Source organism: Ranitomeya variabilis, chromosome 5, assembly GCF_051348905.1.
Source record: "Ranitomeya variabilis isolate aRanVar5 chromosome 5, aRanVar5.hap1, whole genome shotgun sequence".
NCBI classification, from domain to species: Eukaryota; Metazoa; Chordata; class Amphibia; order Anura; family Dendrobatidae; genus Ranitomeya; species Ranitomeya variabilis.
In genome coordinates this window covers 643,178,059-643,204,546 of record NC_135236.1, presented here as the reverse complement: position 1 = coordinate 643,204,546, position 26,488 = coordinate 643,178,059, and the positions used below count along the sequence as shown (strand labels likewise).

General features: G+C 42.0%; 1 protein-coding gene across 2 annotated transcripts in view; it reads left to right on the top strand.

Annotated features, from left to right (window-relative positions):
- Positions 1-26,488, top strand: part of MGAT4B (alpha-1,3-mannosyl-glycoprotein 4-beta-N-acetylglucosaminyltransferase B) — a 381,341-nt gene that overhangs the window by 177,780 nt on the left and 177,073 nt on the right. For both annotated transcript variants that reach the window (XM_077266297.1, XM_077266298.1), the window contains exons 2-4: positions 16,100-16,279; positions 22,548-22,688; positions 23,706-23,839. In XM_077266297.1, the coding sequence (XP_077122412.1) occupies positions 16,100-16,279; positions 22,548-22,688; positions 23,706-23,839 (455 nt within the window). The remainder of the gene's footprint in view (positions 1-16,099; positions 16,280-22,547; positions 22,689-23,705; positions 23,840-26,488) is intronic.

Sequence of the window (26,488 nt, the reverse complement as noted above, 5' to 3'; positions counted from 1 at the left end):
AAACCTGGTTCATTTCTGTGTTTGTCATTTCCTCTTACCTCACCGTTATTATTTGTGGGGGGCTTCTATCCAGCTTTGGGGTCCCCTTCTCTGGAGGCAAGAAAGGTCTTTTGTTTTCCTCTACTAGGGGTAGCTAGATTCTCCGGCTGGAGCGTGTCATCTAGAATCAACGTAGGAATGATCCCCGGCTACTTCTAGTGTTGGCGTTAGGAGTAGATATATGGTCAACCCAGCTACCACTGCCCTATGAGCTGGATTTTTGTATTCTGCAGACTTCCACGTTCCTCTGAGACCCTCGCCATTGGGGTCATAACACTATCCTCATAAGTGATGTGTTTGATCAGCGGAGGGACAACTGCTGGGACCCCCACTGTTTGGAAGAATGGAAATCCCACGCTCCTGACCGTCTACTTGACTGGGAACACTGGTCCCTTCATCCTAGAAGTCGGACTCCCAGGGATCATAATACTTCAGCATATCCTAGTGTAAAGCCATAGCAATGCATTATATAAATATCCCTTTAAAGCACTTTCTTATTTGATTTCTATTCTCTAGCATCTCGGAGAAATGTATGTGCTTGACTCCCCTCCTAGTCATTTCCTCAGTAGTCTCGGCTGACCTGAATTTACTTCCCACTATTTTACTGCTATTGACAAGCGGCATTTTTCCATCTTCATAATATACGTGATTCTGTGCGGAAATAAATAATAATACAAAAAATAAAGCACCATTTAGTGAAAGCAGATAAGGGGCCGAAACTAATTAATTCAAAAGTCAGATCGGGCACAAAGCAAATCCTGCGCTGGAAGCTCTCTGGCCGCATTATATCTTTCCTTTTATTCGACTGCATTTTCTCAATTACTTTATTTATCAGAATGCCATTTGTTAAGACTTCTAATAGTAGATGAATATAGTCCTGTGCCTGGTAAATGGAAATCCACTTTCGGCTCGGTTTGCTTGGTTAATAAAAAATAACTAATGCTGAGTATATGAAGGATTGATGTGGCGAACAACACAGACATTTATATGCTAATAATAATAACACTTCTGTGTTCTGAACATGGTAAAGGGCTTGTCCGCAAGTCGTAAAGGGACTGATATGTATTTATTTTAATATAGAGAAATCACCATTCTCCTTCATGAGACGGCAGGTCCTCTATAATTGCAGGATGCAAGCAGACGTCCGTTTTTGCCCTTTACATTTATCCCCATATACACTGCTCAAAAAAATAAAGGGAACACTAAAATCGCACATCCTAGATATCTCTGAATGAAATATTCCAGTTGCAAATTTGTATTCATTGCATAGTGGAATGTGTTCAGAACAATAAAACATAACAATTATCAATGTAAATCAGAACTACCGTAATATCCCACGGAGGTCTGGATTTAGAATGATGCTCAAAATCAAAGTGGAAAATCAAATTACAGGCTGATCCAACTTCAGTGGAAATGCCTCATGACAAGGAAAAGATGCTCAGTAGTGTATGTGGATTCCACGTGCCTGTACAGTATGATCTCCCTATAACACCTGGGCATGCTCCTGATGAGGCGGCGGATGGTCTCCTGAGGGATCTCCTCCCAGACCTGGACTAAAGCATCCGCCAACTCCTGGACAGTCTGTGGTGCAATGTGACGTTGGTGGATGGAGCGAGACATGATGTCCCAAATATGTTCAATCGGATTCAGGTCTGGGGAACGGGCAGGCCAGTCCATAGCTTCAATGCCTTCCTCTTGCAGGAACTGCTGACACACTCCAGCCACATGAGGTCTGGCATTGTCCTGCATTAGGGGGAACCCAGGGCCAACCGCACCAGCATATGGTCTGACAAGGGGTCTGAGGATCTCATCTTGGTACCTAATTGCAGTCAGGCTACCTCTGGCGAGCACATGGAGGGCTGTGCGGCTCTCCAAAGAAATGCCACCCCACACCATTACTGACCCACTGCCAAACCGGTCATGCTGAAGGATGTTGCAGGCAGCAGATCGTTTTTCAAGGCGTCTCCAGACGTCACGTCTGTCACATGTGCTCAGTGTGAACCTGCTTTCATCTGTGAAGAGCACAGGGCGCCAGTGGCAAATTTGCCAAGCCTGGTGTTCTGTGGCAAATGCCAAGCGTCCTGCACGGTGTTGGGCTGTGAGCACAACCCCCATCTGTGGGCGTCAGGCACTCAGACCATCCTCATGGAGTCGTTTTCTAACCGTTTGTGCAGAAACATGCACATTTGTGGCCTGCTGGAGGTCATTTTGCAGGGCTCTGGCAGTGCTCCTCCTGTTCCTCCTTGCACAAAAGCTGAGGTAGCGGTCCTGCTGCTGGGTTGTTGCCCTCCTACGACCCTCTCCACGTCTCCTGGTGTACTGGCCTGTCTCCTGGTAGCGCCTCCAGCCTCTGGACAATACGCTGACAGATACAGCAAACCTTCTTGCCACAGCTGCACAACAGCATGTGAAATTGATTGTCAATCAGTGTTTCTTCCTATGTGGACAGTTTGATTTCACAGAAGTTTGATTTACTTGGAGTTATATTCTGTTGTTTGTGTTCCCTTTATTTTTTTGAGCAGTGTATGATTGCTGGGGGCTGGGAACTTCACAAATCCCAAAAACCGTTGTTCCAAAGTCCTATATGTGAATGGATTGGTGCATCACAGGCTTGATCACCACACCATTAAAGTATTTTTGCCAAGTTACCACCGGGGATCCGACATCTCTGCCTCCATTCATTCTGGATTGAGCAGCGCTTGAGCTTACACATCCACCCTATATTCTTTACCAATGGGAAGAGCAGAAAGATCTGAGCATGGTACTTGGGACATTAAAGGGAATCTTCTTTTGTTTTTGCTATGTAATCTGAAGACAGCATGAGGTAGGGGCTGAGACACTGATTCCAACGATGTGTCACTTATTAGGCTGTGTGCTGTTGTTTCAATACAATGAATGTTTTATTCGCTTTTGAGCTCTGCGACATGTAAAAAAGCTGATTGTTTCACAACTGCTGCACCCATTAAAGGAAGTGACAATAACTGGTATCAGGGTCTCTTTCCCTACACTACTATGCTGCTCTCAGAGGAGATTGCGAAAACCTGGAGACAGATTCCCTTTAAAGTCTATGGGACTGCCAAAGATCGCCATCAGTTGCACCCGCAGCAATAATTGAGTTAAGGTACTTGATATCTTGGTACAAATACTTCCCCACCCTCCATTTTATACAGGGGGACTTTGGGACTCAAATTCTCTGGAAACATTTATTATCTACATATCTACATTGTATATAGATGATAAATGAAATTAATGGGAAATTATGTTCATAGGTTTTTTTTTTCTGTGGATTTTGGAACTATTTCTGCTGTAAAATCGACTTCAAACAACGCTGTCTCTTTGAGTAAGCTTCCTATTTATTTCAGCGGGTAAACACATCTATAGCGCACATGGTGCTGGGTTTTTTTTCTACGTGGAAAAACAAGCAATTAGTTCTTAAGGTTTTTCTTCTTGCAAAAAATCTAATTTAACTGCTACATAATGAAAGCAGAAACAGCTGCCCTATACACAAAGATAGTGTAAAAACTTGGGCTCCGAAGCTGGGTTTTTTTTTTTTGCGTTGATTTTTCCGCGAGCTTCAGACTTGAAGATATATTACGCATACAAACCTACTGGGCATGATGGAGCATGGGCAGAGTCCCATTTTGGCCATATCTGTGTAATCCCGCCGGTCCTGCTGACTGCCCTCCTGCCATAAAACCTTCCCAAGTTACCATGAAGCAGACGGTACAGATGGACTTAATTGGTTGTCAACGGAGAAAAAAAAAGAAACTTCAATTTACTTTCTCCCTGGCCTCCTTTATACAAACTCCAGATACCAGCTGAGCAATTGAAGCGGATCGCCTCTTTGTAATTTTTAGATTTGGCACCGAGACACCGAGTGAGGACATTCTCGGACCCTAACAACCTCGGGGCGGCTTCAGCCCTCGTATCTCGCAGCACGAGAGGCCTTAATAAACCCACTGGGAGCAGCAACTGGTGATACTTCTGTCAGCCCCCACTGTTGGGCAGTCATTAATGGCCGTGACTTCCCTCTCCCGTGACAGGCATGTCAGTAGAAATGTGCATTGCCGCTTTGGCATAATAAAGCCGGCGATTCTCCGTCCTCTGGTAGTCAGATGTGCTGCAGAATTAGGCAGGCGATGACGTTTCCGTAGCCGCTGCCTCGGGTGGGCTGTGGACGAGGAAATTAAACTACTTTTCATTTTGCAGTCGAGTCTCCATATCTGTGTTTGACAGAGGGAGCATGGCGGTGTTCGGCAGATTGTGTATGCTCGTATGTTAGTCTTTTATGTCGTCACTGTACATGGTTTCTTCATTTTACCCTTTGTAGGTTGCTTCTTGGAGCAAAAAGAATGTGTGAGAACGGAGAACAGCTTGATTGACAGGTGGCAAAACAAAAATGTTACCTCAGACGTGTCGCCGCCTGTCTGGAGCGTCACAGAGCTCGTTAGAGAAATGTCTCACCCGGCTTTCCCTCTTTCACATGGGAATGTGATACTATTCCATGTAATGTCATTATACTCGGTCAGTAAAGAATTAGACCATGGTCGCCATGCAGGTTACAATCCCACCCAGCTGTTTGAGACACGGGGAAAAAACAAAAACTCTGAAAAGAAGCCAAGCCTGGCAAGTGCGGCAATGTCGGGGATCCGACACCCAGAAAAAGCAAAATTGATAAGTTGTATGAATGTAGTGGCTAATGGCACAGATACAGGGATGGTCTGGGATTTTAAGAGGGAAATTGTATCCCTGGCCCCAGCCGTGGTTCTTATATGTGTGCCACTAGGCTGGATGCCAATGATTGTGTGCAACAGTCCTGTGAATAACTGTGCCAACTGGCCTGGATGTCCAGGGTTTCCCCAGCTGTGGGTATCACAGGGTGGGCAGGGGACGTCTGAGATGGGGATGGGACTTAAACATCTCCAGAAATGTTGGCGACTATGTGAATGACCATGTGATGTTACTGCAGCTGGGCGAGTTTTTAGACAACTTTCCTAAAATCCCAAGCACCAATATTGTGTAGGTGGGAATCCGATCCCTGGCCGATTACAGGCCCCTCCATTGCTTCCATGTCACAGCTGTGTACATTTGGTAGTGGCCATGCCTGGTCCTGCGGGATACGTGAATGAGTGATGGGCAATGCCAGACACAGACACTATCAAATATGGAGATGTGCCTGGTAGGCAATATAAAGGCTACAGTTCTCGCCAGGGTGGAGCGGCCCCTCATCTGATCATTAGATCCATCACAAATCTAATATTGACAACCTATATGATCACATTACATCATCTTCTAATCTCTGTGTGAGCGTTCAACGGGGTACAGGCTGCCATGTAAATGCGGAGGGGCCCATGGGGAGAAGGGCCCGCACTGCTTTATTTACCTCTGCTACTGTAAAGTAAGAACCTGTGCAGGACTCTGTTCTGTATGAGAAAACCAAGAAGTATAACTACAATGCTGGAGACGCACCTACAATAAGGTGTGAGCAAGTATTCTAGTAATGTACTGTAATAGGTATTGGTGCTATAGAAAATCTCATATAAAGGATAACGTTTCGTATAAAGTTATGAATAACTACATTTAAATGACTCAATGGAGGACTTACAAAGACAAGACCAGGTAAATTGTCATATCTCTCGACTTTATTGATATGTATAGTGGCCAGTCACAATAGATTACATAGCGTGTAGGACCAAAAACTCTCAAAATTCATAATTACCCAACAAATGCATATGCAGAAAGCATGCTTTAGGTGTAAACTGCAAATATGCTTGTTAATCACAGTGGACAAAGTTTGTGATGTAGCCCTGTCACCCCAGCACCCCTCTGAAGAAGCAAGGGTGAAACTGGAGCTGGAGCTCCAGGGCTACGTCACAATCCAGGCTCCACGGTCATTACATTATGTAAGTTATCCTGGATATGCTGAGATACTTTATCCACCGTGATTTATAAGCATTTTTGCGCTTTCCAGCTATAGCATGCTTTCTGCATATGCATTTGTTTTATTTGCAGGGTTATTATGAATTCTGAGTTTTTGGTCCTATACGCTATGTCCTTTATTGTGACTGGCCACTATATATATTAACAGAGTCCAGAGATATAGCAATTCACCTAGTTTTGTCTTTGTATGTCCTCCATTGAGTCATTGCCTTTCTAAATGTTGTTGCTATCCATATCTTTATACTAGTAACGTTATCCTTTAGATGAGATTTTCTATATCACCAATTTCTTTGTTGGTGTCATCATAAGCAAATTGGCAGGAAATCTGACTAAGGCTGCATTCACACAGTCAGCATTTGGTCAGTATTTTACCTCAGTATCTGTAAGCCAGAACCAGGAGTGGGTGATAAATAGAGAAGTGGTGACGTGTTTCTATTATACTTTTCATCTGGTTGTTCCACTCCTGGTTTTGGCTTACAAATACTGAGGTAAAATACTCACCAAATACTGTGTGTGAACGTGGCCTATGGGCCATGAAAGAAAATCTAGGGAGAAAAAAACACCCCAATTCCTTTTGGTTCTGGGCACCATTCTGATCTGTTATATTGAGCCCTGACTCTTTGTAGGCCACCAATGGTGACATTGGATGTGCCATAGAGGGAGACTTTCGTATTTGGTTATTCAGTTTTGTTTTTCTTTCTAGTGGACGGTTCACTGTTCGGTCATTAATGGAGAGTACGGTATGTCCTATATGTAGGTTATAAACTCTTGAGATAACAAGACCAGAATAAAAGTCAAAGTGGTTGTTACTCAGTAGGGTTGGCTGGTTTTCTTATGGATGTATTGAAGAAGTGACAGTGAAGAAGGCAGACAGACCATAGACGTGATGGCCATAAGCAACGACTTGTCCATAAACATGAATGTTTGGCTCTGAGAGGGATGTACATGGGAAGAACAGAAGAAACAGACAAGTTGAAGGTCATTCTGTCAGATCCTAGTTTCTCCTGAGAAGTTATCTGTAGACGCTGTTTCTATGGCTAGCCTAACAGTTATTGAAGACAAGAATATGGGTCTAGGTGGAAGAACCGGCCCTACGTGGTATCGTACACATCCTATAGCTTTTAACTTTTTTAGTGGTCATTAGTCTAAACTTGATTGCAAAGGATAACTTCAACCAACATAATCAAGGGAACTCATCTGTTTGCCGTATGTGGAGTCGGGAAGGAATTTTTCGCCAAATGCAGGGCAATTAGCATCTCCCTCAAGGGTTTTTTGCCTTCCTCTGGATCAACATATTAGGCTATAGGGTGAACTTGATGGATTTGTGTCTTTCAACCTTAAAAGTATGAAGTTATATAATCAGTCATCCAATTTAATCAATGACCAAGCCATCATTTTAGCCAAACATGGACTCTCCATCATGGTCTGGAAAGATGTCAGCCATCTTTGATATTTTTATCTGATTGTCAACGCTAAATGAAAGATCTCTCTGTAAAGCTCTTTTGTCCGGTGTTGTGTGTCCAATATGGACTGAAATGTCTGTGGTTGTGGAATGGTCCCGGCCACACAATAGTTTGGTGTTTGGTCAGCTCTTGTTTCACCATCCACGTAATACTTTCTACTATATGTCATCACTTTGAAGGAAATCTGACACCAGGTGTTTTCTGTCCCATCTAAGAGCAGCATGATATTGGAGCAAAGACCCTGATTCTAGTGATCTTGTCACTTACTTTACTAGTTTAAGCAGTTTTCATTAATAACTGTTTTCTCCTCTTCACATCTTCCAGTTCTTTTGAATGCTGAGCTGTGTATAACCCTGCCCACATCACTGATTGACAGCTTTCTGCCTATGCAGAGTATACACAGTAAGCTGCCAATCAGTGGTGGGGGCGGGGTTAGACTGTCTGGCACCAAGTCCTCTTAGTGATGATAAAGCAGTGATTTTCTAAAAGCTACACTAAGCAGACCAGTAAGTGATAGATCACGGTAATCAGGGTCTCTGCCCTTACTCCATGCTGCTTACAGATTACATAGCAAAAACCTGATGACGGATTCATTATAAAGCCTTCTCTAGTTGATAATGTAGTGAAGTGCACTTTATATATGATAAGGAGGTACAGGAGAAATTTCCCAAAATTGCATAAGATGTAAGAAAAGTATAGCTGCTTGTATCCAGTAGTCTGAGATTTTTTTCATTTACATTTGTTTTTTTTTCTTTTTCTAAATAAATCCTGCCAAACATCTGACTTTGGTTGTGCTGGATGGAGCTTTGGGCTTTACTGTAGCAAATGTCATCTGTGCATTTTAGCAGCTTCTGGAAATTAAAACTAACAGGCTTATGAAGCCACGTTGCGGCCCGGAAAGATAATTAAACACCAGATTAATTTTATAAGTGACCTTCCAAAAGATTAATACAGCTGAAAGCTTGTAACAAGATAATGTCTGAAAGAGCAGAGCAGGTATGAGCGAGAGAGGATGGAAGGTAATGGCTGGTTGTTGCACTGGATTGTTTACATTTAAGCTGATTTTTTCCCTCCAATTGTCGCTGGGCCATTGATTTTGGATCAGTTTTTCTTTTTCTTTTGTGCCCCTCCATCCCAAAGTTATGGTCCCCCCTTCCTCCACACTCCTGGTAATAATGGTGCCAATTTTCCCTTCGACCAACTGGGCGTTTTCTGCAGAACTTCCCTGTGGGCGTTTGCTTTTTCCCCTCTTTTGCTGGCCAATCAAAACATGGCCACTCCCCTTTTATTCTGTGGTATGTGCCCAGTTGGCTAAGGAGAAAACTTGCATGTTTATTACTGGGGGGAAACCACTTTGGAATAGAGGGGCTCAGAAGAAAAAGAAAAACTGTTCCTAAATGGGTGGAGAAGCAGCAATTTGAGGAGTTTAAATTAAAATGTTCAGTGAAAGGGATTGTCCACTACTCGGACAACCCATTCTAGCTTCATTCCCCAGTATAAAAGAAAAATCACAGATGCTGTCCTCACTCACTGGTGCGATCCGAGCATTGGGTCTTCCAGGGTTTGTGTAATGCCACATGGGCACTTTAGCCATTCAGCGGTCAGCAATGGGCTCTCGCTTCGTTTGGACGTCTGACCGAAATGACCCATTAGTGACGGCTGATTGGCTGCAGTGTTCACATGGCAAATAAATGTCACGTGACACCTGGTGCCAACATCGCTGATATGGCGCCAGTATTGCTTATATGGCACCAGTGCATGTTATTTTTATTTTTCCTGGGTAAATGGTATTTAGGAAGAGGTTTTCCATGTAGTGGACATCCCCTTTAAGATCGCAGTTGTTCATATACTGATAGATACAACAAGCTACTGAGGAAAGAATCGGCATTTGGAAGCATTGTCATTCTCTATTTAGTCTTAAGGGGGCTGTCCATCATTATGGTGACCTAACTCCTTTAAAGTGAATTACAATAACAGCCGTGTGGATGAGAGATATGACCAGCTCTATGGGGGGCTTTATAAAGATGTTTGGTTTCACAATTGGATGTATTAAAAAAATAAATGTTAATGTGCTGAGATAATCTTATAAATGTGCCCCTGCTGTGTACTGTGTAATGGCAGTGTCTGACACTATAAAGACAAAATAGCAGGGGATCACAGCTGATTCTTTTTGGTGATGTAAAACATTTTTTTCTGTGAGATAAAACATTGTTTTGAAACAGGCAGGGACATTTTTCCTCACGGCAAGCAGCAGCTGTAAGGCGCTACTGTGTTATCTGTATAATCATTTATTTTTTCCTCCTCTGGCCGTGAGCAGTGGTATGTGCTGACCATGAGCTGGAGCAGCTCTACACGGTCAGACACAGCCATTACACAGTACACAGCAGGGACACATTTATAAGATTATCTCAGCACAGGAACATTTTTTAAAAACACATCCAATTGTGGAAATTATTTTTATTGCAAGATCTATTAATTAAAATGTGGTTAACACTTTAGCTTTGCAGCGCTGGGGTCAAATCCCGCTCAGGAAAACATCTGCAAGGAGTTTTTATGTTCTCTCCGTGTTTGCGTGGGTTTCCTCCAGGTTCTCTGATTTCCTCCCACACTCCAAAGACACACTGATGGGGAATCCATATTGTGAGACCCAATGGGGACAGTGATGATGTCTGTGGAATTAATGTCGCTATATAAGTGACTAAAATAAATAAATAAGCACAGAATCTGAGATTCTGCACACAAAAAATTATAGGGTGCAAAAAAAATGCTGTGTCAAATCTGCTTTAAAAATTGTTGCATTTTTGAGTGTTTTCCCCTTTTTTTAAAGATTGTTTGGTGTTTTGGTGCAGTCACCAGCCCCCAAAAATGTTGTGATTCTTTTGCTTTGGGTCTGAGGGAGGACATTTCTTTTTACACTGACTTGGCACCCTCCACAAGGAGAAACATTCCCCCTTAGACTTCCGGTCAGAGGCCTCTCACCCAGCCAAATTAGACCTCGGACTTTTCACTGATGAGGGGCGAACACCCCTAAACATGTGTCTACAAACGAAGTTTTTGGTTTGGCTTTTTTATCCTAAGTCATGCGGCAAGGCTCATTAAGGGATCGATATTGACTTTTAGGATTGCTACATCCGATAATTGGCAGAGTTCATATAGGATACACTTTATTGGTCCCGGGGGAAGTTACGGAGTTCATATCCACTTTATGTGGGAACATGGCCTTTGGTTGCCACAATATCACTGCCTCCAACTTTCCAGTATACACTGTGTTCCAAATTATTATGCAAATAATATTTCCTCATATTTTCTCTAAATTACCTATCTGAATTGCAGTCATTGTTATTTTCCAGTCATCTACTATTCTAGTATAATTGCAATGTTTTGGAACAAACTGCCTATGAAAACAGTATCTTTTAAAAAAATTTTTATAAAAATAAACACTCAAAATGCATGTTCCAAATTATTATGCACAGCAGAGTTTTCAACCTTTTTTATTTTATTTTGAACAAAAAAATGGTCAGTTGTGAAGTTATAAGCATTATCAGCTTATTACAAAATGAAATCAAACAGTTTTCAAGTGAAAACTTTATTCTAGGTGATGTTACATTTGCACATAGGACCCCTTGTTCGAAAGAAGCTTCTGAACTCTCTCGTCCATTGAATTTGTCAGTTTTTGGATGGTTTCTGCTTCAATTGTTTTGCATGTGGACAGAATCCCCTCCCCGAGCTGTTGCTTAGATGTGAACTGCCTCCCGCCATCATAGACACTCCTTTTGATGATGCTCCAGAGGTTCTCAATGGGGTTGAGGTCAGGGGAAGATGGTGGCCACACCATAAGTTTGTCCTCTTTTATGCCCATAGCAGTCAGAGATGCAGATGTGTTTTTTGCACAGCATGAGACGGTGCATTATTATGCATGAAAATGATCTTGCTGTGGAAAGCACGATTCTTCCTCTTGAACCTTGGCAGGAAGTGTTTTTAGAAACTCCACATAGATTATGGAGTTCATCTTTACCCCTTCAGAGATCATAAAGGGGCCGACAATCTCTCTCCCCATGATTCCAGCCCAAAACATTACTCCACCTCCTCCTTGTTGGCGCCTTAGCCGTGTTTTCATTGGGTGTCCATCAACCAGCCATCCTCCACTCCATCCATCTGGACCATCGAGCGTTGCACGGCACTCATCGGTGAACAAAACAGTTTGGAAGTCAGTCTTCATGTATCGTTTGGCCTACTGGAGCCGTTTCTGCTTGTGTGCAGTGGATAGAGGTGGTCGACAGGATGGCTTACGCACCTCTGAAGGACCCTGCATGTTGTTGTTCTGGGGACGTTGGAAGCACCAGCAGCTTCAAAAACTTGTCTTCTGCTATGACCAGGCATTTTTGCAGCTGCTCTTTTAATCTTACGCAATTGCCTGTTGGAAAGGGTCCTCAATTTTTCCTTATCGGCACGCACACGTGTGTGCTGGGAATCAGCTACATACTTGTTGATTGTGCAATGATCATGATGAAGTGTCTTGGTAATGTCGATTGCAGTCATGCCTTGACCTAAATACTCCACAATTTGTTGCTTCTCAGCAGCCGACACATCATTTTTTCTTTCCTATTTTGGCCAAAAATGTAGGCTGCTTAATAATGTGGAACAGCCTTCTTAAGTAGTCTTGCCTTTATTTGGACACCCCTGCCAAACTAATGTGCACAGGTATCTGCAATTGCTTTCAGTGCTATAAAGAGCCCTGACACACATCACCATCAATGAGTTTAAATGACAAACAAAAAAATTCTAACCTTATCCCTCCTAAACTCTTTGTGCATAATAATTTGGAACACAGTGTAAGCTCTTGTACAGCTTGTTTTTTACCACTAATCGCTCTATACCACGGCTATATGGGGCCTATTGCGGTGGAGTATATCAGATATAATCAACTTAATTTACTTAATTTTCTGGATTTAGGGCTCTCAGTCTCTGGTTTGCACATTCTTACAGATTGGAGTACCACTCCAATTATAGTGAAATTATTACATTTCTAAGTGAACAATAAACCACGTAGAAGTAATCAGCTGCTATTAAAACTTTCTAAAGCCGGGGGGAGTAAATTGCTATTCATTTACATAACCAAGCTTTAAAAAAAAACAAAAAACGTATTCCTCATAATGTAACACTTCGGGATCATCTTCTAGACCATTGTGCCATTCCTCTATTTCTCCTGGAAATGTTGGACATTGTTACTGTTACCATTCCACTAGTCTAAAAGAGGTATCCTTATAGGGTCTGATACTGACTAATAAATGCGGATCGTGTAGGGTCACATACCATGGACCAGGCCAACAATTATTAATTATTATTAATCAGGGGTTGCCCTGCTTTCCGAATCGCACCAAAAACAAAGGGATTGGCCATTGGAGTTCCAACAAGCTGTCGGAGGGAGTCAGGACGCCCCGGACACATTAATCTGACGGCCGATATTATGTGTCCAGTGACCTCCGTTATCACCTATCCTCTGCATAGGGCTTAACCTATTTAAGCTGGAATACCCCTTTAAATCAATGCTTACTGGATATCTAGTGATAATTTCCCTTTTCTTTGCCCATGAAGCCCCCATGGAAACTATTGAAGTATTTTGCAGTCAATGACTCTTTTACTTTCTACAGTTGCAGATAAATGAGCTGTGTACAGGAACATTTCACTTAGACCGTCAAGGGTGCCATAAAATGGCATTATTTCCTCGTTCAGAGTAAATTAAAGGTATTTAGCAGAGGTAAAGTAGGAATATTAACATTTCCTCATGTAAAAGCAGATACATTGTGTACTGGTTTTATGGTAGACTTTAATCATGGTGAATGCGGTGTTTTTACTGAACTGTGCGACTTTCTTATTATATAATAGGTTTAATTGAAATCCAAACAGATTAATAAAGGATTATCTAAGCATGCTGCGATATGATCGTTCTGTGTATTGGCATCAGATGTTTTTAGAAAATCACTTGTAATGGGGTGTATGACCAGACCAGATGAATGGTGGAAAGGCTTGAAAATGGAGAGAAGAAATAATTTCTTTAACTGCAAATTGTGATATATTTGTGCCCCCTATACTTACTGTTTGGATTCCCTGCTGGCATCGCCTGCTCAGCATGTCAGTTGGGTCTGCCAGGCGCTGATATGTAAGACTATGTCCTGATGAAGGCCACCCCATAACCCACGTGCCTTTGGTGTGCAGGTTCCTCCTATCTCCTTCAGTCTTACAGGAGCTCAGTGGTTGGCTCCACCCCGTGCAATTTACACTATTTTGCTTGAGGGTTTATATACCCCCTGCCCTATTAAAGATATAATAGAAAAAGTCATCCAAACCCTATGCTCTCATCTCATAGGTGATGTTTGAGAAGAGAAGAATCCAAAATGTTGAATTTCATTATTTTGTTTTTCTGGGAGACGGTCCACCAGTGGGGTCAGGTGGCCATTTCCACCCCTCTACTCAATGAAAATACACATACCATTTGGCAGAAAATGTGCATTTGTGTACATATGCGAGACGGGAGAGTTCGCTATCACTCAAATGCGTGTTTGTCCAACAGCTATCTGTCCAAGGTGTATGGGCACTATAAAGGCCGCCATTAACATTAGACCATCATTGGCCGATATTGGCGGGTTCAGATGACAATGTAATGTGTACAGGAAAGAAATATATCTTGGTACCGTGTTAGCCAGTAGATAGAAAAATATTTAGAATTGAGAGTCCTCAGTGGTTGATACCTTTTAATGGCTAACTGAAAAGATGGTAACAAATTGCAAGCTTTCGAGACTACATACGTCTCTTCATCAGGCAAAGACTAAAACAAATTCTGAAGAATCACATATTTATGCACAACATAGTATAGAGAAAAAAAAAAAAAAGGGGAAAAAAACCCATGGATAAGCTAGGTGACATGAAGCAGAATTACCATGGGTGATAAACAGTTACGTCCATAAATATTGGGCCAATTCTTAGATAAGGATTGTTTTATTGTCCTGTGATTAGGGTCTCGTTCTGTTGTGATGACCCCACATGGTCTGAGGGGCAAGTTCATTAGTTGATGTAAAAAGACATAAATCCGTGTGACACATTCATTCCTGCATTTAGAGTGTCAAAGGTCGTCATCAGTTTATACTCCCAGACTCTTCTGTCTCTCTGAGTTTTGAAGTTACTTTTCAATACAAGTAATTTCATGTCCATAATGCTATGATTTGGGAGACAGAAATGTATGGCCACAGGTATATCCATTCTTTTTTCTTTTATTGTATGGCGATGAGAGTTCATCCTTGTTCTCAGTTTCTGCCCTGTCTCCCCCACATACAGACCCCCAGTTGGACATTTAGTACAAATAATTAGGTACACCACATTAGAAGTGATGCAGCTGAATGTACCTGGTATCTTGTACCAGGACTACAAGATACCAGGTACATTCAGCTGCATCACTTCTAATGTGGTGTACCTAATTATTTGTACTAAATGTCCAACTGGGGGTCTGTATGTAGGGGAGACAGGGCAGAAACTGAGAACAAGGATGAACTCTCATCGCCATACAATAAAAGAAAAAAGAATGGATATACCTGTGGCAATATATTTCTGTCTCCCAAATCATAGCATTATGGACATGAAATTACTTGTATTGAAAAGTAACTTCAAAACTCAGAGAGACAGAAGAGTCTGGGAGTATAAACTGATGACGACCTTTGACACTCTAAATGCAGGAATGAATGTGTCACACGGATTTATGTCTTTTTACATCAACTAATGAACTTGCCCCTCAGACCATGTGGGGTCATCACAACAGAACTAGACCCTAATCACAGGACAATAAAACAATCCTTATCTAAGAATTGGCCCAATATTTATGGACGTAACTGTTTATCACCCATGGTAATTCTGCTTCATGTCACCTAGCTTATCCATGGGTTTTTTTCCCCTTTTTTCTTTTTTTTTTTCCTCTATACTATGTTGTGCATAAATATGTGATTCTTCAGAATTTGTTTTAGTCTTTGCCTGATGAAGAGATGTATGTAGTCTCGAAAGCTTGCAATTTGTTACCATCTTTTCAGTTAGCCATTAAAAGGTATCAACCACTGAGGACTCTCAATTCTAAATATTTTTCAATGTAATGTGTATGGAGACCTTCAGACTGACAGATGTTGTCGGGGAGATAAAGATCCAGCATGTCTGACTTGTTCATGGTGAGATAAGCCACTGCAAGAGTAGACTGGGAGCAGCTCTCGTAGAGAACACTGGAGTGCTCGGCAAGTAAAATGTTGTACAAGTTTCTTAACGCTTTTCACGTATAGTTGGGCAATTGCAGGAAGATTGGGGGAAGGTATGGACGCTGTAAAATAAGGGTTAGCTTGTACAAGAGGATCTAATTGCAAAATAATCCCATGCTGGTCCAGCACTGTCGCAGTCCTGATCCGGAGTCCAAGCTGCAGATCCACCTTCTTCGCTTGGTCAGATATTAATAATTTGAGTGTGAAACGCAAACCTAGGAGAAGCCACCTGGCAAGTTCCTTATGGGGGCAGCTGGCCAATGTTTGATCATACATATGTACTTAATAAGGTATATTTTTTTGAAAAAACGACTGACCCAGTTTGCTCTAGAAAACAAGTCTAACCTTTCCGCTTCCAATTTTCAGGGGATGTGGTGGATGTCTATCAGAGGGAGTTCCTGGCCCTCAGGGATCGACTTCATGCTGCTGAACAAGAGAACCTGAAACGATCCAAGGAGCTGAACCTGGTTCTAGATGAGATCAAAAGGGCCATATCCGAGAAACAAGCCTTACGCGATATCAACCGGACGTGGAGCAGCTTATCTGGTGAGATCCTAGCTTCTAAGAGAACAAAATCGTGTGATTCATTTCTGTGTGACCTACGTCTTCTGCTCACACTGCCGCCGAATGCGAGATTTGACAATAAAGGAATATTGGCTGTATTTTCTACACCGTTATCTTTCTCTCCATTTTATGTTCCTTTGAACAATGCCGACAGTTTTACAGTTACTGTGCCGTATGACACAGAGCCTAGAACGTGCTTTAGGTATAATGAGGACAATCGAAAAGTATATGTCTATTACATTTAGGTGTTTGGGTTTTTTATAAAAGGGAGTATATATATATATATATATATATATATATATATATATATATATATATATATATATAATGTATGTATAGTGTCCTTAAAAAGTATTCATACCCAATGAACTTTTCCAATTTTTTTTCACATTACATCAAGAAGCGCAAGTTTGTTTTTTTTATTCGGATTTTATGTTCTGTACCAATACAAAGAAACAAATATTTGTGAAGTTTAAAGGAACTGATACATGGTTTTCGAAATATTTTAAAAATATAAATGTGAAATTATGACGTGCATTTGTATTCAGCCCCCTTAAGTCAATACTTTGTGGGCACACTTTTTGCTGCAATTACTGCTGAAAGTCTTTTGGGTTATGCTACCAGCTTTGCACATCTAGAGTCTGAAGTTTTTGTCCATTCTTCCTTGCACACTAGCTCTAGCTCAGTGAGATTGGATGGAGACGTCTGGGATCACCAATTTTCAAGTCTTGCCATGTATTCTCAATGGGATTTGGGCCTGGACTGTGACTGGGCCATACACACACATGAATATGCTTTGTTCTAAACCAATCCATTGTAGCTCTGGCACATGTTTATGTCCTGCTGGATAGTGACCCTAAACCCCAATCTCAAGTCTTTTGCAGCCTCTGACAGGTTTTCTTCTAGGATTGCTCAGTATTTAGCTCTATCCATTTTCCCATCAATTCTGGCTAGCTGCCCTGTCCCCATCGTGCGGTGGCAGCATCCCCACAGCATGATGCTGCCACCACCATGTTTGACAGTGGGGATGGTGTTTTCAGAGTGATGAACATTGTTAGTTTTCCGCCACACATAATGTTTTGCATTTAGCCCAAAAATATCTAGTTTGGTTCATATCTGACAAGAGCACCTTCTTCCACATGCTCACTGTGACCCTTACATGGCTTTTTGCAAACTGTGAATAAGACTTCTTTATGGCTTGCTTTCAAAAATGGTTTTCTTCTTGCCACTCTTCCATAAAGGCCGGATTTGTGGAATATTTAACTAATAGATGTCCTGTGGACAGATTGTCCTACCTGAGCTATGGATCTCTCTGGCTTATCCAGAGTGACCGTGGGCCTCTTGGCTGCTTCTCATTAGTGCTCTCCTTGTTCCAGATGTCAGCTTAGGTGGACAGCCATGTCTTCTTAGGTCTGCAGTTCTGTCATATTCCTTCATTTTATTGGATGATGGATTGAACCGTGCTCCAGGAGATTATCAGAACTTGGGCTGTTGTTTTATAACCTAACCCTGCTTTTCTCTTTTCTACAATTTTATCCTTGACCTGTCTGGTGTGTTCCTTGGTTTTCATGATACTGTTTGATCCCTACTGTTTTCAAACAAACCTCCGAGGCCTTTACAGAACAACTGTAATATTGAGAATAAATCAATGTATTAACTATGTGACTTCTGGAGGCAATTGGATAGGTTGTTCAGGATTTTATTTAGTGGTGTCGGACTACAGGAGACTGAATACAAATGAACGTCACAATTTTCAGAGGCTAATTTTTAAAATAATTAGAAAACAATGTATCATTTCCTTTTCACTTCACAAATAATTATTACTTTGTGTTGATATGACATAAAATACCAATAACATACTTTTATGTTTGTGGGTGCCTTGGAAAAGTATACGTACCCCGTGTACATTTCCACATTTTTCACATTACTATTTTATTACACTTTATTATTATATATTATTTATACGGTATACTGTATTACTACAGATTTCTTCAGGAAGATATCATTCCTCAACCAATCTCAGGCAAAATTATTTGCATAAGTCAGTTGTACGTGTTTTCATGCTAATTTTACATGTTGTCCCTATAGATTACACATTTTAAAACTGTTCGGGGATTAGGCTAGTGTGGCGGATGAAAGAAGCATAGTTAATAATGGAGATATATTTTCATTTTCATTCTTTACATGTTTCAGGCTGGCATTGTCTGCCTGGAAAACCACGTCTTATAATGATTATTGAGGCCTAGTTTTTTAGCTATCAAGATACATATTGTAACCAACAGAACAGGTTTCTAAGATGAGACTGGTGTACTTTGGAAATGCATAATACCAAAATGGCTGTTTAATCCTGATATTATGATGAGTATTATGCGAGTCAAGCAATAAAGTGAGAGTTAAGTCCAAGTATATTAAATCTCTCCCCACTCAGGCTGTCTGACAGCTGCAGCTTGTACTGAGCAGTGGGAGACCTCAGCAGGGAGGAGGGACACTAAGGAACGGTCAATCACCCTAGGTCGGTGCAGTGCAGATAGTGTAAACTTTCATAAAAGATTATGAAGCCATTCTAATATAGATTTGTAATGTAGGTACAGCAGCCTCATCAGGTCTAAGAACTGTGTAATAATGTTTGCAGTGTTGATTGTGAAATCTGGTGACTAGTCCTGATTAAACATGCATACTTAGCTCGGCTAAGCATGTATGTTACGAGGAGAAGATGGCAGTGGCATCAGGTGTGATCCCTATATCCCCTGACACCTCCCATTGTCAAAATATTAAAAGACTCCCATGTTCATGAGATTAACGGGATCGTCCAACAACATTGGCGAGACCGATTGACTTTGTGTGCATGACCGGTTTAACAGATTAGGCAGTCTCCGTCTCTGATCACAATGATAGCTGCACATAATGCTGACATTACATTATGTGTACGGAGACTAATCTCATATAAATGTAAATCCTCATTATGAAATGTATCATAGCCGGCATTACTAAACATAACAATGCGTCCGTCTTATAGAGGATATTAAACTGCAAGCATTGTATCCATAACAAATGAGGTTCGCTAAGTATAATAATCCACAAGCTTAGCAACTCCGCAGCGATTATGTTAAAGGTAAAGTATCAATGGGTATCACACCCTGTATATGTCAGCTCAGAGATTGGTATTGTGCTTTAAGAAACAATAGACAGAAATAAGGCCCCACAACGTTCTCTTATAACAATGCACAAATCTGTACTAATTATCTAAATGTATAGATTTTTACTCTCTGGCAGGGGCAGAATTGTGTGCAATGATTTTGCAGCATGTGAACTTGCCCTATAATTCCTATATGCAGGAAATGTAATTAAGAAAGTGTAAGTGAGCCATGTGGAAATGCCTCTACTTCTGCATTGTTACTAATCAAATGTGGTCTGATCGTTACAATTCTAGACCAACACAGTGTAGCTAAACAAAAGGCCCATATAGACAGGCTGATAATCCCCATATAGACAGGCTGATAATCCCAATATAGACAGGCTGATAATCCCCATATAGACAGGCTGATAATCCCCATATAGACAGGCTGATAATCCCAATATAGACAGGCTGATAATCCCCATATGGACAGGCTGGGGTCTCGCGTGTTAATCTGAACGCTAAACAGACAACTATACACCCGACGGCCAGGCAAAATGCTCCCTGCTCGGGAGTGAGGAGATGTAAGAGGGCGTAAAATCCTCATTCTCGGCAGCACATCGTCTTATGTAAACCGGTGATGTGCTGCCGAATATGATGTTCTGTGGGCACAGAATGATGTATTAACGAAACATTATGGTGGGCTTATATAACCAATGTGCAATCATAGCCGAATACCACACAACCATTTGTGTGCTGTTCATGACTTTACATTACACATTCACAGTGCAGTGAGAAAAAGTAAGTGAACCCTTAAATTTATTAATGCAGTTTTCTGAAATTGTATCTTCAAGAGCGGACTCAATAACCAGCACATGACGAAATAGATCAAGTTTAACATTCATAGGCTACGTTCACATTTGCGTTGTGCGGCGCAGCGTCGGCGACACAACGCATGCAAAACGCATGCACAACGCAGCGTTTTGTGACGCATGCGTTCATTTTTTGCATGATTTTTGGCGCAGAAAAAACTGCATCATGCAGCGTCCTCTGCGCCCTGACAGTTGCGCCAAAATGATGCATGCGTCACAAAACGCAAGACCACGCATGTCCATGCGCCCCCCATGGTAAATATAGGGGCGCATGACGCATACGTCGCCGTGGCTGCGCCCGACGCTGCGCCGCACAACGCTAATGTGAACGTAGCCATAGACAGACAAAAAAAGAAAGAAGAATGGGACACATTTCACTCGTGTCTTATGGAAGCAGTAATAGCGTGGGGAGGGTCCCCTGTTTATGGAAATCTGTTCCATGTACCCCATATTTAGATCATGCCACAACATTTCTATTGGTTGTTGCAGATTGTAGAGCCTTCAGCATGTCTTTTGGTGTGGCCACTGAGTTGTTTCGCAGGTATTTCAGGACTGCCCTTTGTTCTCATGGAGTGACCGTAACAGGTCAAATAGCTGCAGTCCTGAATTTTCTCCAGTTATATGGACAATTTGTCTTCCAGGCTCATTTGTAGCCTCTTCCAGCCCTGTCTCTCTAGAACATGTTTTCTAATATATTCGTTAATTTGTTGGCTTTTGACTTCACGCTGAGCAGACTTTGAACAGGACAGGTTTGTCAGTAACTAGGCTTTGTGCTTTTTTACTGTGAATTCACATATTGTAGGTACTGTAAAATGGTGCTGATTCAATTTACAACCTCAAAGTGGATGAGTTTTAAAGAGAACCTGCACGGATGGCTCTGCTATAATGCCCCCTCCCACACACTGCCTGTCCAAAGCTGTGTCAGTAATCACTCTTATGTCTGTTTTGCTCAAAGCAACTTTAGAGCACAAGTGTGATTCCTCTCCAGACAGGCAGCGTGCGAGGAGGGTCAGTACAGCAGAGTGGACATTTCTATGAGAGGAGGAGAGTTGATAGAGGTGTTTGTAATGTGACACAGCTAAACTCAGCTGTGCTGCCCCTCAAACTACAGGGACCTTTTCTAAAAGGTGTCAGTCATCTGTGCTTTATAGCCAGCAAGGTCTGATCATGCAGAAGGTGAGCTGAGGCGATCAGATCTGTATCCTTATGTCTCCCACACTAAGGTATAGTGGGGGTGAGGGGTGTTCTTTTTTGCTGTCTGCTTATGATTGGGCAATATCATGGGAAGCGGAAGCACTTGCTCCAAGTGAAAATTCTGAAAACCGTCTCCCACCCACCCTTGAACTTAAGCGATTGTCCCATGCACAAAGTTAATTTTAAAGTTCATTTTAATCAATAGCTCTTGGAATAGTAATTTCCACAATTGGTTGTGTTTAAAAACAAAAATGTCCCTGTGCTAAGATAATCTTATAAATGTGCCCTGCTGTGTAATGGCTGTTTCTGACCCTACAGGATAATGGTCTGATCATTCCACAGCTCCTGGGCAGGGGAGGAAGCGAAAGAGGAAAGAGGATACAGACAGGGCAGCACAGGGTCACAGATGATTCTTTTTGTTAGGTAAAATATTTCCTTGCCCGTTTTTTACCCCTTCACGACATACGGTGTATATTTACACAATATTTTAAATCTGCAGGTAAAAGCTCTCGCTTTTTTTAATTTATTTTTTGGTGCATTTTTGTGGGCAAATAGACAGAAAAAACCCTTGAAGTAAATTACCCTTTAGCTCTTGAAAAAGTCATTAACACAGAGGTTCCCCTACTTGTTCTCCTGTCCTTGTAGACCTTTAGTCATTGTGCCCTGGAATATCCCCGAGCTGTACAAGTGCTAACCTCATGCTGGTTTAGTTCTGTTGGGTTTGTGACTTGGAGAACAATCCGGCCACACTTCATTTATAACCGATTCAGAAATCCAGGTAATATCTTAGGGTTCACTTACTTTTTTGTTGCAGCTGTATATATTATGCGTCTCCTGTTTCATTCCTTTATTTTCTGGGTTAAAAAAAACCCTGGTCTTTCTCTAAAGCAAATTGGACTAATGATTGTTCTTCGCGGCATGAGCCGAATCTCATCAATCAGCGGTCTGCTACAAATGAATTGGATTGTGTGCACGGCGTAATACCGGTTATATCCTCGCCGGGCGTCTTAATGGTGTTTTTTAAAAGATCAGTTTCTTAAATTACATTTATCTTGTTGTTGTCTTCAAGATGAAACCAAGCTGAAACTGTGGAACATCACTAACAAGAATGTGTTACACTTGCCCACCATCTTCCACCACCTACCGCACCTTCTGTCCAAGGAGAACAGCTTGCAGCCAGCAATACACGTGGGTCAGGGGAGGACTGGAGGTAAGTGCTAATAGTGTTATCGTGCGCCATGTATGTATACACCAGTGTTTCCAAGCACAGTACCCCTACTGAAATGTCACAACTCATGGCCACCCAACACTGTGACCGTAACTGTGCCGCACCTTATAATTGCATGTACCCCCTAGATACATGACGTGTTATTAACCCCAACCTCTGCTAGTCCAATACAGTTACAGATGAGCAGATTTATTGTTTTATTCATAATCATTTATCAAAGTGCATTTGCAAATTTCTCCAGTGATCCAATTAAATGGAATCTGCCAGTAAGGTCAACCCACCCAAACCAAAATATTGGCATGCAGATCTTTGAAACTGTAAATCCCTAGACACCATTATATTTCCTATTTGTATTCCCAAGTAATTACTGTTTTCACTCATATGCAAATGAGGCATTAAGTGCTCAGGGTGTGACAAAGCACTTTGGCCGCCTCTGCCTCCCTTGGTCAGTTCTCCGCCCAGCACCAGCCTCTCTTAGCTTGATTGATATCTCAGTCTCATTTCCTTGTCTGATGTCACAGATTGTGAGCTATCGGTCAGGCTAAAGAGGCTAGTGCGAGCCAGGGATACCATTCTGATCATATATATAAATAATGGCTTACTTACACTAGCCAGTAATCAGGAACACGCGTTCCTAAGTACACTCATCGGCCTAAGCGATTGTTCGTCAGGTGAGATGATTCTTAAGCTGGCTTAAGTCATTTTTTTCAGCAGTACATTGGCAATGTTCTCGGCAGCACACAAGACAGTCTATGTGCACAGAACGATTGTTTTGTGAGAATGGCGGTGTGGTCGTTCATTACGCCTGTTACATGACCCAATACCCCGTCAGCTGTTGTTTTACGGCTGCGATCAGCAAATGACTCAATGCAGAAACTTCTTTTCTTTAATTTCATTTTAAACTACCGTATTTATGTCCTTCACCTTTTATTTTTGCTCTTTCATTGTCCAGTTGTCCATTTTTTTTTATCAGTAATGTGTACCTCATTACTTTCACAGTGTCTATAGTAATGGGGATCCCCAGCGTGAAGAGAGAAGTCCACTCCTATCTGTCCGACACCCTCAACTCGCTGATCTCTGAACTAAACCAACAAGAGAAGGAAGACTGTGTGATTGTGGTTCTGATCGCCGAGGTACGAATACCTAAGCGAGGAAAAGTTTCAGAAAAATTATTTTTCTTAAGTTTAGATTATTATCGGACACTTTTTGCGATGAGGCTGCCAAGATACTGAATGTGAGGCTAAAAGGAAGAACATACAGTACCTTGACTTGCGGTATAATGGTTTTTCATGTACTATCTTCTTTAATATGTTCCCGTGGGTCAGAGGTGGATAACTGTCTTTTAAAAAATAAAGTCCTGTCACTTCCCATAAACGCCTCATTTCTTACCTGGTGTAAAAGCCTCTGTTCTCCTGAATCTGGTATTGTTGTTTCTTCTTTCTCCACCTCTCCATTCGTGAGATATGTCCCTATCTTCCCGATTTGTAAATCTAGTCTTTTTAAAATCTAACTGTACAAAAGTTCCCCCCCAGTAAAAGATAACTTTTATTTATCAGAGTTAAAAATGCCACCACCTGGTGAACTTTACTGTGTGGATATATTTATAAAGGTTATAGAGGAGGAATTAAAGAAGATTGAGATCAATACAGATTTCTGCCCATACAGGCAGCGTCCTTTACACCAGGTAAAAAATTATATGCTTATGGCAAGTGACAGGACGATTTTAAAGGGAACCGGTCATTTCATTTTTAGCAACTAAACTGTCCCCATTGCAATGTTAGTGATGTAATTTGGATCACTAACACGTTTTTGTCAATCAAAATGGCGCCACAATGATGTCCAAAATTCACTTTTATATAGTTATATAGTAAATGCTCATTCAGTCATAGGGGTGCGCATCGTTTTCTTTCAGTCATGGGCTCGTCATATTGTCGACTCCCTCGCACTCTGATGTTCCAGGTTGTGCCGATGCCACGTGAATCCGCTCTAAAATGCTGCGCTTGCGCACTGTTCAACGGGGAGGCGCACATGCGCAGTAACGTCACTGCACAAGCACGGCGAGCAGATCGTCACTGCGCATGCGCAGCTCCCTGATTGACACTACCCCAGCGCGGGGAGCAGATCGTCACTGCGCATGTGCAGCTCCCTGAATAACACTACCCCAGCGCGGGGAGCAGATCGTCACTGCGCATGCGCAGCTCCCTGATTGACACTACCCCAGCGCGGGGAGAAGATCGTCACTGCGCATGCGCAGCTTCCTGATTGACACTACCCCAGCGCGGGGAGCAGATCGTCACTGCGCATGTGCAGCTCCCTGAATAACACTACCCCAGCACGGGGAGCAGATCGTCACTGCGCATGTGCAGCTCCCTGAATAACACTACCCCAGCACGGGGAGCAGATCGTCACTGCGCATGCGCAGCTCCCTGATTGACACTACCCCAGCACGGGGAGCAGATCGTCACTGCGCATGTGCAGCTCCCTGAATAACACTACCCCAGCACGGGGAGCAGATCGTCACTGCGCATGTGCAGCTCCCTGAATAACACTACCCCAGCACGGGGAGCAGATCGTCACTGCGCATGCGCAGCTCCCTGATTGACACTACCCCAGCGTGGGGAGCCGCTCCGCACCGCTCGTCGGTGTCAACAATGACAAGTCCGTGGCCGAAAGAAAATGAAGCACACCCCTCTGAATGAATGAGCAGGTACCATATAAAGTGAACTTTGGACATGATTTTGGCGCCGTTTTGATTGAAAAAAAAAAAGTGTTAGTGATGCACATTACATCACTAACAACGCACTGGGGACAGTTTAGTTTCTAAAAATGACATGACAGGTTCTCTTTAAGATTTAGTGTGACATCCATTGAGTCATAGAGGACTTAGTAAGGGCCTATACTGACATCGTGGCAGAGATCCAGGTTTGGCAGGTTTTTTCGCACACTGGGTGATGGTGACCATCTGTGATGGCCTCCGGACCCCATTTACCAGCAGGTCGGGCAATAATGCGATTGTATTCAGGGGGAATCTTATCCATCACTGGGGTCATCTATGGGCCGCACACTGTTTCATTTGCTTAATTGCCTTTTATAGCTCCAAATGTTGTGTGTTCATCCGAGCGTGGATGTACTAAGCGATTTATATCTTTTATATCTTGAATATTAGTAGTCTCTATAAAACATCTTAAGAGATAAACAATGGCTTCTTAAGTATCTCTAATGCCTTCACTGACGGCTCTAGGAGCAGGAACGCTGTGTGCGTAGGTGGTGAAACACAGGACAAATGGTCGCAGTCAGTACAGTATTTATAGGAATATGAATGAGAACAAATAAAAATACATTAAGTATTTGTAATAATGTAATGATGTCTGCTGACTTTACTGGGTGAGATAATTGTGCATTCTTCAGGGGGTTTTAAGTAAATTTAGACTTGAAATTGGAGCAGACATTGTTACTAATTACATGGCATAATTAGCAGGTAGACATATTAAAGTTTCCAAATTAAAGTGGATAGAACCCCAAAAATGGCAACTTTAATGACCCTCTTTAGTGAGACCTTTTCCTCGCTACTTTATCTATTCATGCTTTACACTAGGAAGATTGTTTTAGTGGTAAAGGATCTGATCAAACTTAAGATTTCTATTATTTTATCTTTGCATTTGTTTTTAGGCCATTCTCCCATGTACCATAAAAACTGCATTTTTTTCCTCTTACATTTTTTTTTTTCTTCAGAAAATCCAGTGAATTTAACAGTCCAAGTAAATGGGTGGGATTTCATGAAA